The sequence below is a fragment of the Thalassophryne amazonica genome, chromosome 19 (assembly GCF_902500255.1).
Source record: "Thalassophryne amazonica chromosome 19, fThaAma1.1, whole genome shotgun sequence".
NCBI classification, from domain to species: Eukaryota; Metazoa; Chordata; class Actinopteri; order Batrachoidiformes; family Batrachoididae; genus Thalassophryne; species Thalassophryne amazonica.
Window position 1 is genome coordinate 37,036,227 of NC_047121.1, and position 14,029 is coordinate 37,050,255.

General features: G+C 46.0%; 1 protein-coding gene across 1 annotated transcript in view; it reads right to left on the bottom strand.

The window, feature by feature from the left end:
- The window catches only part of plekhh1 (pleckstrin homology domain containing, family H (with MyTH4 domain) member 1), a 92,368-nt gene that overhangs the window by 28,926 nt on the left and 49,413 nt on the right, over positions 1 to 14,029 (bottom strand). The window contains 1 exon segment of the mRNA XM_034195402.1: positions 8,132 to 8,212. Coding sequence (XP_034051293.1) covers positions 8,132 to 8,212 — 81 coding nt within the window.

Below are 14,029 nucleotides of genomic sequence, written 5' to 3' on the forward strand. Positions count from 1 at the left end.
TTCGTTTAGCTTTTCTGTATGTAAATCCCATTTCCTTTAGGCGGTTTCTTACAGTTCGTCACAGACGTTGACTCCAGTTTCCTCCCATTCGTTCCTCATTTGTTTTGTTGTGCATTTTCGATTTTTGAGACATATTGCTTTAAGTTTTCTGTCTTGACGCTTTGATGTCTTCCTTGGTCTGTTGTGTGGGCCGCTGAAGAGGAGGTACTGCTGGCCCACCACCACCAGAGGGCGCCCTGTCTGAAGTGCGGGCTCCAGGCACCAGAGGGCGCTGCCGCCTCACAGGAGCAGCCGGGGTGACAGCTGTCACTTATCGCCTACGACAGCTGTCACCAATCATCTGATCAGCAGTGGTATATCAGCAAGATGACATCTCCACCTCTTTGCCGAGATATCGCTCTACCGAGGAGGTAACGTACTCAGCCGACTTTGTTGTCTTCCTGACAGGAATACCTGTTGCTTTGTGTGTTGGATAGCAGATATTTGTTTCCTTTTTTTCCCGACGAGAGGTGGAGGTGGTTTTCCACCATACGTGTTGCTGGGTGCAGACGCACCCACATCTAACTGTTTTTGTTCCTCGCCAGCAGTACCAGATCCGACAAGCGGAGGCAGTGGCCACCTGGGAGTTCGGGACTTGGCGGCTCCAGTATTCCCGGGGTTCGGTGGCGGAGGAAATCGTGTGGTTCCGGTTCTGCTTTGGACAGACGTCTCTTATCTTCGAGCCTGCCCACGCGACACATTTTTTGTGAATTGACTTCATTGACTATTATTGTAATCTGCTGTGTTTGTTGTGCTTATTCACAACAGTAAAGTGTTGTTATTTGACTTCCTCCATTGTCCGTTCATTTGCGCCCCCTGTTGTGGGTCTGTGTTCCTACACTTTCCCAACAGGATATCTCGGCCAGCGTCATGGACTCCGAGGGGCGTCACCCGGCTGTTGAACGACCAATGGGAGAGCAGGGAGCGCAGGCGTCTGCAGGAGACGTGATTGGTGAGCTGCAGCACATTCTCACCGCCTTTACGGCTCGGTTGGATCAAATGACTGAGCAAAACATCCTCCTGAACCGCAGGGTGGAGGCTCTCTCTGCACAGATGGCGGCGAGCGCTCAGGGCGCTGCTGCAGCTCGTCCTCCTGCCGACCCTGTGCGGGATATAAACGTTCCAGTGGTGGTTCAGCAACCCCTCCCACCATCCCCTGAAGTATACATAAGCCCTCCTGAGCCGTACGGAGGTTGTGTGGAGACGTGCACGGATTTTCTTATGCAACGTCCCGTCATGTACGCGTCAGATGCTAGTAAAATAGCTTATGTGATTGCTCTGCTTCGGGGTAAAGCACGCGCCTGGGCTACGGCGCTCTGGGAACAGAACTCACGGTTGTTATCAGCATACACTGGGTTTGTGGGGGAGTTCAGAACAGTGTTTGATCACCCTAACAGAGGAGAGACCGCTTCAACCGTGCTGCTGTCAATGAGACAGGGACGCGAGAGCGCAGCCGCTTATGCAGTCAACTTCCGCATCGCGGCTGCGAGGTCCGGCTGGAATAACGTTGCGCTCCGCGCCGCCTTCATAAACGGACTGTCGTTGGTTCTGAAGGAGCAGCTGGTAGCTAAGGAGGAACCGTGGGATTTAGATGGGCTTATCGATCTCGTTATACGGTTAGACAATCGGTTGGAGGAACGCCGTCGGGAGCAAGGCGAAGGACGTGACCGGATACGCGCCACCCCTCTCCCGCCCGGGTTCGAAAAGGGGCCGCCCTCCCCACGCTCCACAGCCACAGCGCTTTGTGGGGCAACAGCTCCCCCTGCTGACGTTGTTAGGGAAATGCACAGGGCCAAAATGGGGAGGCTGATCCGTGGAGAGTGTTTTCTCTGCAGCTCAACTGAGCACACACAGAGAGACTGCCCCAAACGGCCAAAACGACAACACTCGCCCTTAGAAACTGGGCTAAGGGGGGGTCAAAACATTCAAGTGAGACACACACAAATTGCCACACGACTCCCAGTCACAATCCTGAGCGGGGATTTAACCCTTCAAGCCCGAGCACTGGTGGACACGGGGTCAGAAGGGAATCTGCTAGACAGCAGATGGGCAAGGGAGGTAGGGCTCCCTCTGGTGGCGCTTCCTTCGCCGTTGCAGGTGCGGGCACTAGATGGCACCCTCCTCCCTTTACTCACACACAAGACACAACCAGTACTCTGGTGGTGTCTGGAAACCACCGAGGAGATTGAGTTTTTTGTAACTCCTTCTACCTCCCCGCGTGATTTTGGGCAATCCCATGGATGTTGAAGCACAATCCCGGATTGATTGGCCGTCTGGGGTGGTGGTTCAGTGGAGCGAAACCTGCCATCGGGGGTGTTTAGGATCCTCGGTTCCTCCCGGGTTCACAGGCTAAGGAGGAGGTCAAAGTCCCTCCCAATCTGACGGCAGTGCCGGTTGAGTACCACGATCTTGCTGACGTCTTCAGTAAGGATCTGGCACTCACCCTTCCCCCGCACCGTCCGTACGATTGTGCCATTGATTTGGTTCCAGGCGCTGAGTTCCCGTCCAGCAGGCTGTACAACCTCTCACGACCTGAGCGCGAATCAATGGAGACCTACATCCGGGACTCATTAGCTGCCGGGCTGATCCGGAACTCCACCTCCCCGAGGGGGCAGGTTTCTTTTTGTGGGCAAGAAAGATGGCGGACTTCATCCATGTATTGATTACAGGGGCTGAATGAGATTACGGTTCGCAACCGATACCCGTTGCCATTGTTAGATTCCGTGTTCACCCCCCTGCATGGAGCCAAAATCTTTACTAGAGCTGGATCTTAGAAATGCGTATCACCTGGTTCGGATCCGGAAGGGAGACGAATGGAAGATGGCATTTAACACCCCATTAGGTCACTTTGAGTACCTGGTCATAGCCGTTCGGCCTCACCAACGCCCCGCGACGTTCCAAGCCTTGGTTAACGACATCTTGCGGGACTTCCTGCACCGATTTGTCTTCGTATATCTGGACGATATTCTCATCTTTTCTCCGGATCCTGAGACCCATGTCCAGCATGTATGTCAGGTCCTGCAGCGGTTGTTAGAGAACCGACTGTTTTGTGAAGGGCGAGAAGTGCGAGTTTCACCGCACAATCTTTGTCCTTCCTGGGGTTTATCATCTCCTCTAACTCCGTCGCCCCTGATCCGGCCAAGGTTGCGGCGGTGAGAGATTGGCCCCAACCAACAAGCCGTAGGAAGCTGCAACAGTTCCTCGGCTTCGCTAATTTCTATAGGAGGTTCATTAAGGGCTACAGTCAGGTAGTTAGCCCCCTGACAGCCCTGACCTCTCCAAAAGTCCCCTTCACCTGGTCGGATCGGTGCGAAGCCGCGTTCAAGGAGTTGAAACGACGGTTCTCTACTGCGCCAGTTTTGGTGCAGCCCGACCCTAGCCGCCAGTTCATGGTTGAGGTGGACGCCTCTGACTCAGGATAGGAGCCGTGCTGTCCCAGAGTGGAGAGACCGATAAGGTACTTCAACCCTGTGCCTACTTTTCATGCAGGGTTGACCCCGGCTGAACGGAACTATGACGTCGGCAATCGAGAACCTCCTTGTGGTGAAAGAGGCTCTTGAAGAGTGGAGACATCTGTTGGAGGGAACGCCGTGCCATTCACGGTTTTCACTGACCACCGGAACCTGGAGTATATCAGGACCGCCAAGCGGCTGAACCCCAGGCAAGCCCGCTGGTCACTGTTCTTCGGCCATTTTGACTTCCGGATCACCTACCGCCCCGGGACCAAAACCAGAGATCGGATGCCTTGTCCCGGGTGCATGAAGACGAAGTCAAAACGGAGTTGTCGGATCCACCGGAACCTATCATCCCGGAGTCCGCTATCGTGGCCACCCTCACCTGGGACGTAGAGAAAACCGTCCGGGAGGCCCTGGCACGGAGCCCGGATCCCGGAACTGGGCCGAAGAACAAACTTTACGTCCCACCAGAGTCCAGGACTGCAGCCCTGGACTTCTGTCATGGCTCCAAGTTCTCCTGTCATCCAGGGGTGCGTAGGACCATGGCAGTTGTCCAGCAGCGCTTCTGGTGGGCGTCCCTGGAGGCCGACGTCCGGGATTATATCCAGGCCTGCACCACCTGCGCCAGGGGCAAGGCTGACCACTGCAGGGCATCGGGACTGCTCCAGCCGCTGCCTGTGCCTCATCGCCCCTGGTCCCACATCGGCCTGGATTTTGTCACGGGCCTCCCGCTGTCCCAGGGCAACACCACCATCCTCACGATAGTGGACCGATTCTCCAAGGCGGCCCACTTCGTGGCACTCCCGAAGCTCCCGACTGCCCAGGAGACAGCGGACCTCCTAGTCCACCACGTCGTCCGGCTGCATGGGATTCCAACAGACATCGTCTCCGACCGCGGTCCCCAGTTCTCCTCGCAAGTCTGGAGGAGCTTCTGCCGGGAACTGGGGGCCACGGTGAGTCTCTCGTCCGGGTATCATCCTCAGACCAACGGGCAAGCAGAACGGGTCAATCAGGAGGTGGAACAGGCCCTGCGCTGCATGACGGCCGCGCACCCGGCGGCCTGGAGTACCCATTTGGCCTGGATCGAGTATGCCCATAACAGCCAGGTGTCTTCAGCCACCGGCCTCTCCCCTTTTGAGGTGTGTCTGGGGTATCAGCCCCCGTTGTTTCCGGTGGTTGAGGGAGAGGTCGGTGTGCCCTCGGTCCAGGCCCACCTGCGAAAGTGCCGTCGGGTGTGGCGCGCCGCCCGTTCTGCTTTGCTAAAGGCCCGGACGAGGGCAAAAGCCCATGCAGACCGTCGGCGGACCCCGGCCCCTGCGTATCGGCCAGGGCAGGAGGTGTGGTTGTCCACAAAGGACATTCCCCTGAAAGTGGACTTCCCTAAACTACAGGACCGTTACATTGGTCCCTTCAGAATCCTTAAGGTCATCAGTCCAGCCGCAGTGAGGCTTCAGCTTCCGGCCTCACTGCGGATCCATCCTGTTTTCTATGTGTCCCGGATAAAGCCGCATCTCACCTCACCCCTCTGTGCTCCGGGTCCGGCGCCGCCTCCTGCCCGGATCATCGATGGCGAGCCGGCTTGGACTGTGCGCCGGCTCTTGGATGTCCGTAGGATGGGCCGGGGCTTCCAGTATTTGGTGGACTGGGAGGGGTACGGACCAAAAGAACGCTCCTGGGTGAAGAGGAGCTTCATCCTGGACCCTGCCCTCCTGGCCGATTTCTACCGCCGCCACCCGGACAAGCCTGGTCGGGCGCCAGGAGGCGCCCGTTGAGGGGGGGGGGTCCTGTTGTGTGGGCCGCTGAAGAGGAGGTACTGCTGGCCCACCACCACCAGAGGGCGCCCTGTCTGGAGTGCGGGCTCCAGGCACCAGAGGGCGCTGCTGCCTCACAGGAGCAGCCGGGGTGACAGCTGTCACTTATCGCCTACGACAGCTGTCACCAATCATCTGATCAGCAGTGGTATATCAGCAAGACGACATCTCCACCTCTTTGCCGAGATATCGCTCTACCAAGGAGGTAACGTACTCAGCCGACTTTGTTGTCTTCCTGACAGGAATACCTGTTGCTTTGTGTGTTGGATAGCAGATATTTTGTTTCCTTTTTTTCCGACGAGAGGTGGAGGTGGTTTTCCACCATACGTGTTGCTGGGTGCAGACGCACCCACATCTAACTGTTTTTGTTCCTCGCCAGCAGTACCAGATCCGACAAGCGGAGGCAGTGGCCACCTGGGAGTTCGGGAATTGGCGGCTCCAGTATTCCCGGGGTTCGGTGGCGGAGGAAATCGTGTGGTTCCGGTTCTGCTTTGGACAGACGTCTCTTATCTTCGAGCCTGCCCACACGACACATTTTTTGTGAATTGACTTCATTGACTATTATTGTAATCTGCTGTGTTTGTTGTGCTTATTCACAACAGTAAAGTGTTGTTATTTGACTTCCTCCATTGTCCGTTCATTTGCGCCCCCTGTTGTGGGTCCGTGTTCCTACACTTTCCCAACATGGTCTACCAGTATATTTGCCTTTAACAACCTTCCCATGTTGTTTGTATTTGGTCCAGAGTTTAGACACAGCTGACTGTGAACAACCAACATCTTTTGCAACATTGCGTGAAGATTTACCCTCTTTTAAGAGTTTGATAATCCTCTCCTTTGTTTCAATTGACATCTCTCATGTTAGAGCCATGATTCATGTCAGTCCACTTGGTGCAACAGCTCTCCAAGGTGTGATCACTCCTTTTTAGATGCAGACTAATGAGCAGATCTGATTTGATGCAGGTGTTAGTTTTGGGGATGAAAATTTACAGGGTGATTCCATAATTTATTCCTCAGAATTGAGTGAGTCCATATTTTTTTTCCCTCTGCTTGGTCTAAAAAAGTAACCAATACTGACTGCCACAATTTTTTTTTCCTGATTTCTTATAGTGTTTCTTAAAGCCAGATAGTTGCCATTTGAAATGACTTTAGTTTTGTGTCATGTCTGTGATCTGCTTTTTTTCTACAAAATTAAACAACTGAATGAACATCCTCCGAGGCCGGTGATTCCATAATTTTTGCCAGGGGTTGTACATTCGGTAACAAGAGCAATCAGAGATTTCTGACATCCACCAATCCAGATCTGGATCACCTCCAAAATTTAATCTTCCATCGCCTAATATCTATCTGTGGTGCAAATTTGGCAAGAATCCATGAAGTAGTTTTGACGGTGCCATACTAAAATTCAAAACTGTTGAAATGGAGTGAAATGGGGTGAAATGGGGACTGATAATCACAAAATGGGGTAAAATGTAACAAAATGGAGCAGCGTGAACCAGAATGACTCCAAATAATAACTTTTATTTTAACTGTTTAGCTTTTGTTTTCTTTGAGATGCGCTTAGTACATGTAGTAGGGACAGATGCGCTATCTGGTGTTCGAGAGATGAAACTTCAGTTAATGGGTCAGTCTGCTCCATTTCGTTAGGTTTTACCCCCATTTCGTTATTATCAGTCCCCATTTCGTCACATTTAGCTAAAAAAAAAAACTTAATAAAAGTACATCACTGAATCATATTTGGAGTCAGTTTGCTTCATTTTGCTACATTTAACCCCCCATTTCATTATTATCAGTTCCCAGTTTGCTGATTTGCTTAAAAATAATTAAATAAAAGTAATTCATTGAATCATATTTAATCATATTTGGAGTCAGTCTGCTCCATTTCGTTATGTTTTATCCCCGTTTCGTTATTATCAGTCCCCATTTCGCTTAAAGATAATTAAATAAAAGTAATTAACTGAATCATATTTAGAGTCAGTCTTCTCCATTTCGTTATGTTTTATCCCCATTTCGTTATTATCAGCCCCCATTTCGCTTAAAGATAATTAAATAAAGTAATTAACTGAATCATATTTGGAGTCAATCTGCTCCATTTAGTTACTTTTTACCCCCATTTCGTGATTATTAGGCTCCATTTCGCACCATTTCACATTTTAGTATAGCCGGTTTTGACGTAATCCTTCAACAAGGTTGGGTAGGATTACTTTGAAAGAATACTTGTGGATTACATATATGTATGTACATACATTTGGATTACTTGTAATCTGATTAGTTTTGGATTACATTTCAAAGTAATCCTACCCAACCTTGTCCTTCAAAGCCTATATAAAGGGAAATCTTGATCCAGAATCCGGATGCAGATCACATCCAAGATTCAGTGAAGTCTTCCATAGCCTAATATCTGTCTGTGTTGAAAATTTCGTCAAAATCCGTGCAGTACGTTTGACGTAATCCTGCTAACAGTAATCCTTCTAAGCCTATATAAAGTGAAACTTGACCCAGAATCCGGATCTGGATTTGGATCACTTCCAAAATTTAATGGAGTCTTCGTTGGTCTAATATCTATCTGTGGTGAAAATTTCATCAAAATCCGTGCCGTAGTTTTTACATAATCTTGCTAACAGACAGACAAATAAATAAATAAACACCAATGATTTTATTCCATCCTTGACGGATGTAATTATTAGACTGTTCACAGCCTTTATGTGCTTCACAAAATAACAGGAAATACAGATTCCTGCAGATTGGCTGTCACAGATCTAGCTAACTCTGCATGTGTGTGAAGTAAAAACCATGCAGGCCTTTAGGTAAGCAGAGACTTGTATGAACCTTATCTTCCTGGTTACGATAGTAGTGGAAAACCTTGCCAACCAAAGAACACCACACCAGTTTAGATGTCCATGGTTTGACCTGAAACGGAAAAAAAATAGAAAAAAACAGCAGAGAAAGTATGAGAAAGAAATTCAGGTGGAGCCCTAAAAATATTTATTTCTACAAATAAAGACCATATTTCTGTATCCAAAGAAACCAAGACAGTCAAACAGCAGGACAGATGTGCAGTTTGAAACTTCTGACCAGCAGGTGTCCTACAAGAATGCACTAAATCAGAAAAACATTGATGACCTCATTACTAGCTTTACTCAATTTAATTCTGAATCAATGTCATTTTTTAATTTTAAAATTCCAAAGTACATTCCCCAGCTAACAGGGAACATACTTGAAATGTTGCTCAATGATTACAGTTTAGTGACACCAGACAATGTTGTGTCCACATTCTGGCGATTTTCCACTGCAGCATTTACTGGTTAGAGTCTTGTAACATTTTTTGCAATGGTGTGTGCACACTGGTGGAACATGTACAAAACATCATATACGTGTAATAATGAATATTATATAACGGCTGAGTGGATCCTTGTCATTTGATTGGTGCTTTGTATCTCATGTGACATGGATTATTCATCCCATTTGTGTTGCGTTGCATTTAGAGTGCAGTTTGGTTCCATTTAGAGTGCAAATTTGCTTTCCATACATTTGGTACCACTGCACTTTGCACACACACCTACACACGCACATACACCTACACTTACACACGCATACACTACGCGTGCACACACACAAAACAAATCCACTGCGCTGTGAGCCGTCTGATGTGACTTTTTTCGCTGCACTTAGGAAATACACAGTCTTTTCTTGGTAGTACACACCGCACGAAGCGGTCTTCCTGTTTGTTTGAGTACGCACCGCGCGCACGCTTACACAAGCCGGGCATCGGTTAGCTTTATTAGCTTTAAAACAAACATGGCGGAGTTTGTTTTGCTGACAGATGAGGATGTGATGCACGGCATGGCGGACTTCATCGTCAGACTCCTATTTAAATGTTGTGTTGGATTGTTGATGTCAAAGCAGCAGAGGTACCAAAATGTAAGTCCCTTTTCTGTTGTTAGTAAATTAATCCACTAAACAACCAGCAGGTGGCAGAAATGTCAATGTGATAATAAAAAGGCAAAACAAAGTTGTTTTGATTAATGTCACGCTTCAGAGTTCACCAGACGCAACAGAGTTTGTTATCATATGTTCTTTTATTATGATGAATTGCAAAATGCAACTATATATTGTTTTTGAGTTATTGTCTACACAAGCTGTTGAGGAGGGACTCAGTCACTCTTCCACACATCTACAATTTTACTGTCCATAGCCTACAGTGTTACCAGCACAGGGAGTACATGGCTTCTTGCATGCTTTATTCTACTTCATTTAATGGATGTTGTAAATTCAAATTTGTTTTCAGTTGCTTAGATATGGTGTCCCACTTTTGGGTGTGATGTTCACAAATAAATTAATGCATTACCATGCCTGATTTGTCTGCTGCACTCAGGTGGATGTCATTTTACCCATCAATGTTTGCACTGTATGCACACCTCACTTTCTCAGCCGGTGTAGCCGACCGAACGGCCCCCCACTAAAAATCAGTCTGCCCTGCCTTCACTGCGCATGTGTCATTAGCCGCGGTTCACCGCTAATCACCTCGTTTCTGCTTCAAACTGCTCTCCAGTCATCATCTTTCTCAGCGACAGATATCTGAAGCTTTTATACAACAATCATTTCCACATAAACTCAGCAATAAAACTGACTTTTAATGATTTAAGAGGTTTTATCTTTATCACTTGATGGTTAATAATCCCATTAATCCATTTGATCGCTTTGGGTGAAGAGACTCTGTCTCAGATGAACTGCTGTAGTCCAAAATGGCGCATGTGCAGTGAAGGCAGGCGGACTGATTTTTAGGGGCAGACCGTTCGGTCTGCGACACCGGACGTCTGTCAGAAACCTTTAAAAAAACGACTGGTGCAGTGTTGTCACCGGTTGAGGTTTAAACACAAAGCCAGCTGTGCCTCCCTTCAAGGGGTCACTGAGGTTAACTGAGCTGAGAGCCAAAAAAGCTCCCGCCTGAACACAGATCAAGCTAGCAGATCAAGCCAAGTAACAGGAAGCGGATAGCAATGGGTACGTGACGTGGAGTCCACCGTCTCAGCTTGAAGCTGGCAGTCATCTGTCAGGCATCCTTCACACACACCCGTCAGATGTTCAAGTGTCTCCAAACTCCTTTGTTAACATTAAAAGCAAGCAGGATACAACTAAAGCTATGCAGAGAGCCAGAGGAGGATGGAAAGAAAGGAGGAGACCAGCTCTAAACATTCCAGCAACTCCTGTCCGGAGAGCCGTGTCCCAACGTGAAGGAGACATTTAAGAATCTGTCTGTGTCAAAGCCTCTCCACCCCACCAAAAAAATACCCTTCTGCATCAGCTCAAACCAAGAGTTTTAGCCAGTAAATGCTCATTAAGGATGACGATACAAACTATGGAATATAATTTTTATCTTTTAGTTTCACACCAGTTAAAAACACAACAATAAAAGAACAAATCCACCGAAGTTGAACACACTCCACTGAATCTTGCATTGTTTTTTCTTGACGTCTATTAATTTGTTTTAACTGCCCAATCTGACACCTTTACTCATTGATACTAAAATTGTTTTAATTAGTGAAATACTTAAAAATATTAATAAATTTCCTCCAGCTTTTTTGGTTAACGAGTTTTACCTCCAAATGGCGAAAACAGAACTTTTTTCCAGAATAGGTCCATCCTAAAAATAATTTAATTTATCTTCTGGTAGTATTTAATTTTGCATTAGTTGTCACGTCCTATCTCACAATTTAAGAAATAAATGTTAATGACCTAATTTACTAAAGGTTTGCATGTGTAAAATGTGCAAAAACACAATAGCACTCACAGAAAAATAAATAAATAAAATAAAATATGCATGCTGATTTACTAATATGCCAACCAAAGATAGCACCCTTAAAAAGTGCACGTACTGTATTGTCTATTTGGGACGTTTGTCTTGATACATATGCAGGTTGTGGTGTGTCCACCTAAGTGTGCAATATCGTAGTTGTTGCACATGCAAATGGATGAGATTTGCACATGATTTATCAAGGTTATAAGGAAGTTTAGCATATTCTGATTGTGTTTGTATATTGCATGCTTAAAATTAGGGTGTTAACCTATTACACATGCTTCAGCACCTGAGACATCATTGCCTCCTCGTAGAGTTAAAAAAAGCATTCATTGTGAACATTGGCATATTTAAAGAGTTAATAGTTTACTTAATACTTGTGTTGTGAAGAACAACTGTCATGCATAACAAATGGTTAGTTCTGTGGTTTCCTGTGATTAAGCACAAAGAAGATTTTAGTGATGATTATTACTCTCATTGATGTTTTTTGTGTTCTCTTCTCTGTGCTTCAGGTGCCCAGAGAGTAATTCTCTGTGTGCACAGTTCTGTGTGTGTTCCACTGGCAGAACGCAGCATAATTATTCACCAATTTGCCTAACCTTCAAGTGACCAAGTTATTTTAGTGACTAATATGGCCGAGTGAGGTTATTTATGACCCCATTGACTTTATATTGGAATACTTCTATGTAAATTATTGTTTTAGGCTTCCTCATATTTATTTCACTCTCTAATATATTTGTCCATCATTCTTTTCATCCTCACTATGGGCATCAGAATGATTCTCAATGCTTGCAGAGCTGTAAATCTTGCTATTCTATGTCTGTTAGCCATGGTCCTTGCAAAAGAGTAAAATATAACGATTAGAGTTACAAAACCATCTGAAGCAACAATGTCAAAAATCTTATAGATCTTCCCGGAGTCATAAGTGACCCAGCACAAGTTTGGATTATACATGCCATACGGATCGGCCAATCCTTACAAAATTCTACGAACAAATGCATGACAAATAGATTGACAAATGCATGGTAGGAAATTTTTTTCCGATGAAATTTAGAAATATGGTGCACAAAAATATATGCCTGGGGTCATAAATGACCCCACTCTGTCGCTTGAGGGTTAAACACGATGGATGGAACATCAATTACACTATGTAACAAATTTTTATTTTTATTTTGTTCCTGGGTACACAGTGTGTTTTCCTAACCTGTTATGCCTTAAATAAATAGAAAATAGCTGTTATTCCACAGAAACTTTGCTTCTGTGATCAGGACAATGATATTTTGAAATTTGTTTTCAAGAATACTCTCGATTCGCCTTCACTACTACTGAGTAGTCTTCTAGAATATTCTTGAACTGCTAGAACTGTCCGGAATTTTCTAGAAGTTTCCAGAATTATCTAGAAATTTCAAGAAAGTTTTAGAACTTTGTAGAACGTAAAAAAAAAAAAAAAAAATCAAAGTTTGTGCTGAATGTAGTCATTTTTCCATAGACTTAGACATAAGCCGTTGAAATATAACACTAGAAGCCAGGAACAAAAATGTTATATAGTGTTTACTTGTACGGAATAACGTTGTTGTTGTTGGGTGTTCCACTACCAACTGCCAGCACGTGAACACTCTCGGTTATGTGGCAGAGTTCATGCATAATAAAACACAGCGCACATACCTACAAGTGCCTGATTGAATTTCATTTTGCACTTATGGTCAGTAAAGTGTTAGTCACACTATGACAGATTGAAGAAACATATGAGCAACATATATAAAATTTTGATATCCGTTCATGTCTGTTTTGGTCTGTACAAGTCCTTTCCTCATTCATTTAAATATTTTCCTTGCCAGCGTATGTCTGGCGAGCCTGTCAAAAAGTTTTGTGCATGCTTAAAACTCTGAGCAGAGGTCAGACAGAGAGCTTTCTGTTGGTTGCACATTTGTTTACTATTTTGTCTTGTACTTGTTTGTTTCTTCTATGATACTTATGCATTCATATTCTGTGGTTGTCCAGTGCTTCAGACTGGACTTCTGACTGGCCAAAGCTCTTGTGCAGGGTGTGAATTCAGTATAAGGGGAGAGAGGATAGATCCCGACACAACAACATGCAGCACAGCTGTTCATTTAACCAAGGTCAGACTGAAGAAAAACACAGTGAGGCTGCGTGTGTGGATCTGGATATCGGTCTTGGTGAAAATGCAGTGCAGAGAAGGCCGGCACTGAACACCCACACAATGAAGAGGACCCTGTCAGCACGTGAACGCAGTTAGAAAGGATGATGCTATGATCCCAAAACGTAGTGGGATTCTAGCCACATCTGTGTTTAGACCTCGGTGCATCCCACTCAAATCCAGCTCTCCCCAGTACGCATATACCGGTACATATGTCTTCCAACCGGGAAAATCCTTCTGCGGCTTTTTATGTTGCCAGTGGAAATGTGATGCCATCCATCCATCCACTGGAGATTGATGAATTAAGTGACATTTACCACCAGACAATTATTTCCATCTGTTAGTAGTAAATTTACTAAATCCAGAGTGTGACAACACCTTAACAAGCATACTGCTGTCTATGTCATGTTACCACCCACTGTCATGTATGCAATTAATTTCAGTTTATTTCAGTTCAATGTATTTCATTTATATAGCACCAAATCACAACAAAGCTGCCTCAATGTGCTTCACAGAAGTAACGTCTAACCTTACCAACCCCCTATCCTTAGTAAATCACCACCAAAACATTCTCTAATTCAATGCTCAAAAGTCTGGAAAACCCACGCACAGTTTAGCACTCATCATTTGGGATCTTACTACAGTAAATCAGGCCCTACATGTCCTTCTGCTGCCTCATACTGCACAGCCGTGTCAAAATGTAATAACTTCTGTTGCAGAAAGGAGCAGCTTTTTCACTCAATGCCACCAAAGTCTGTTCAAAAGATTGTCA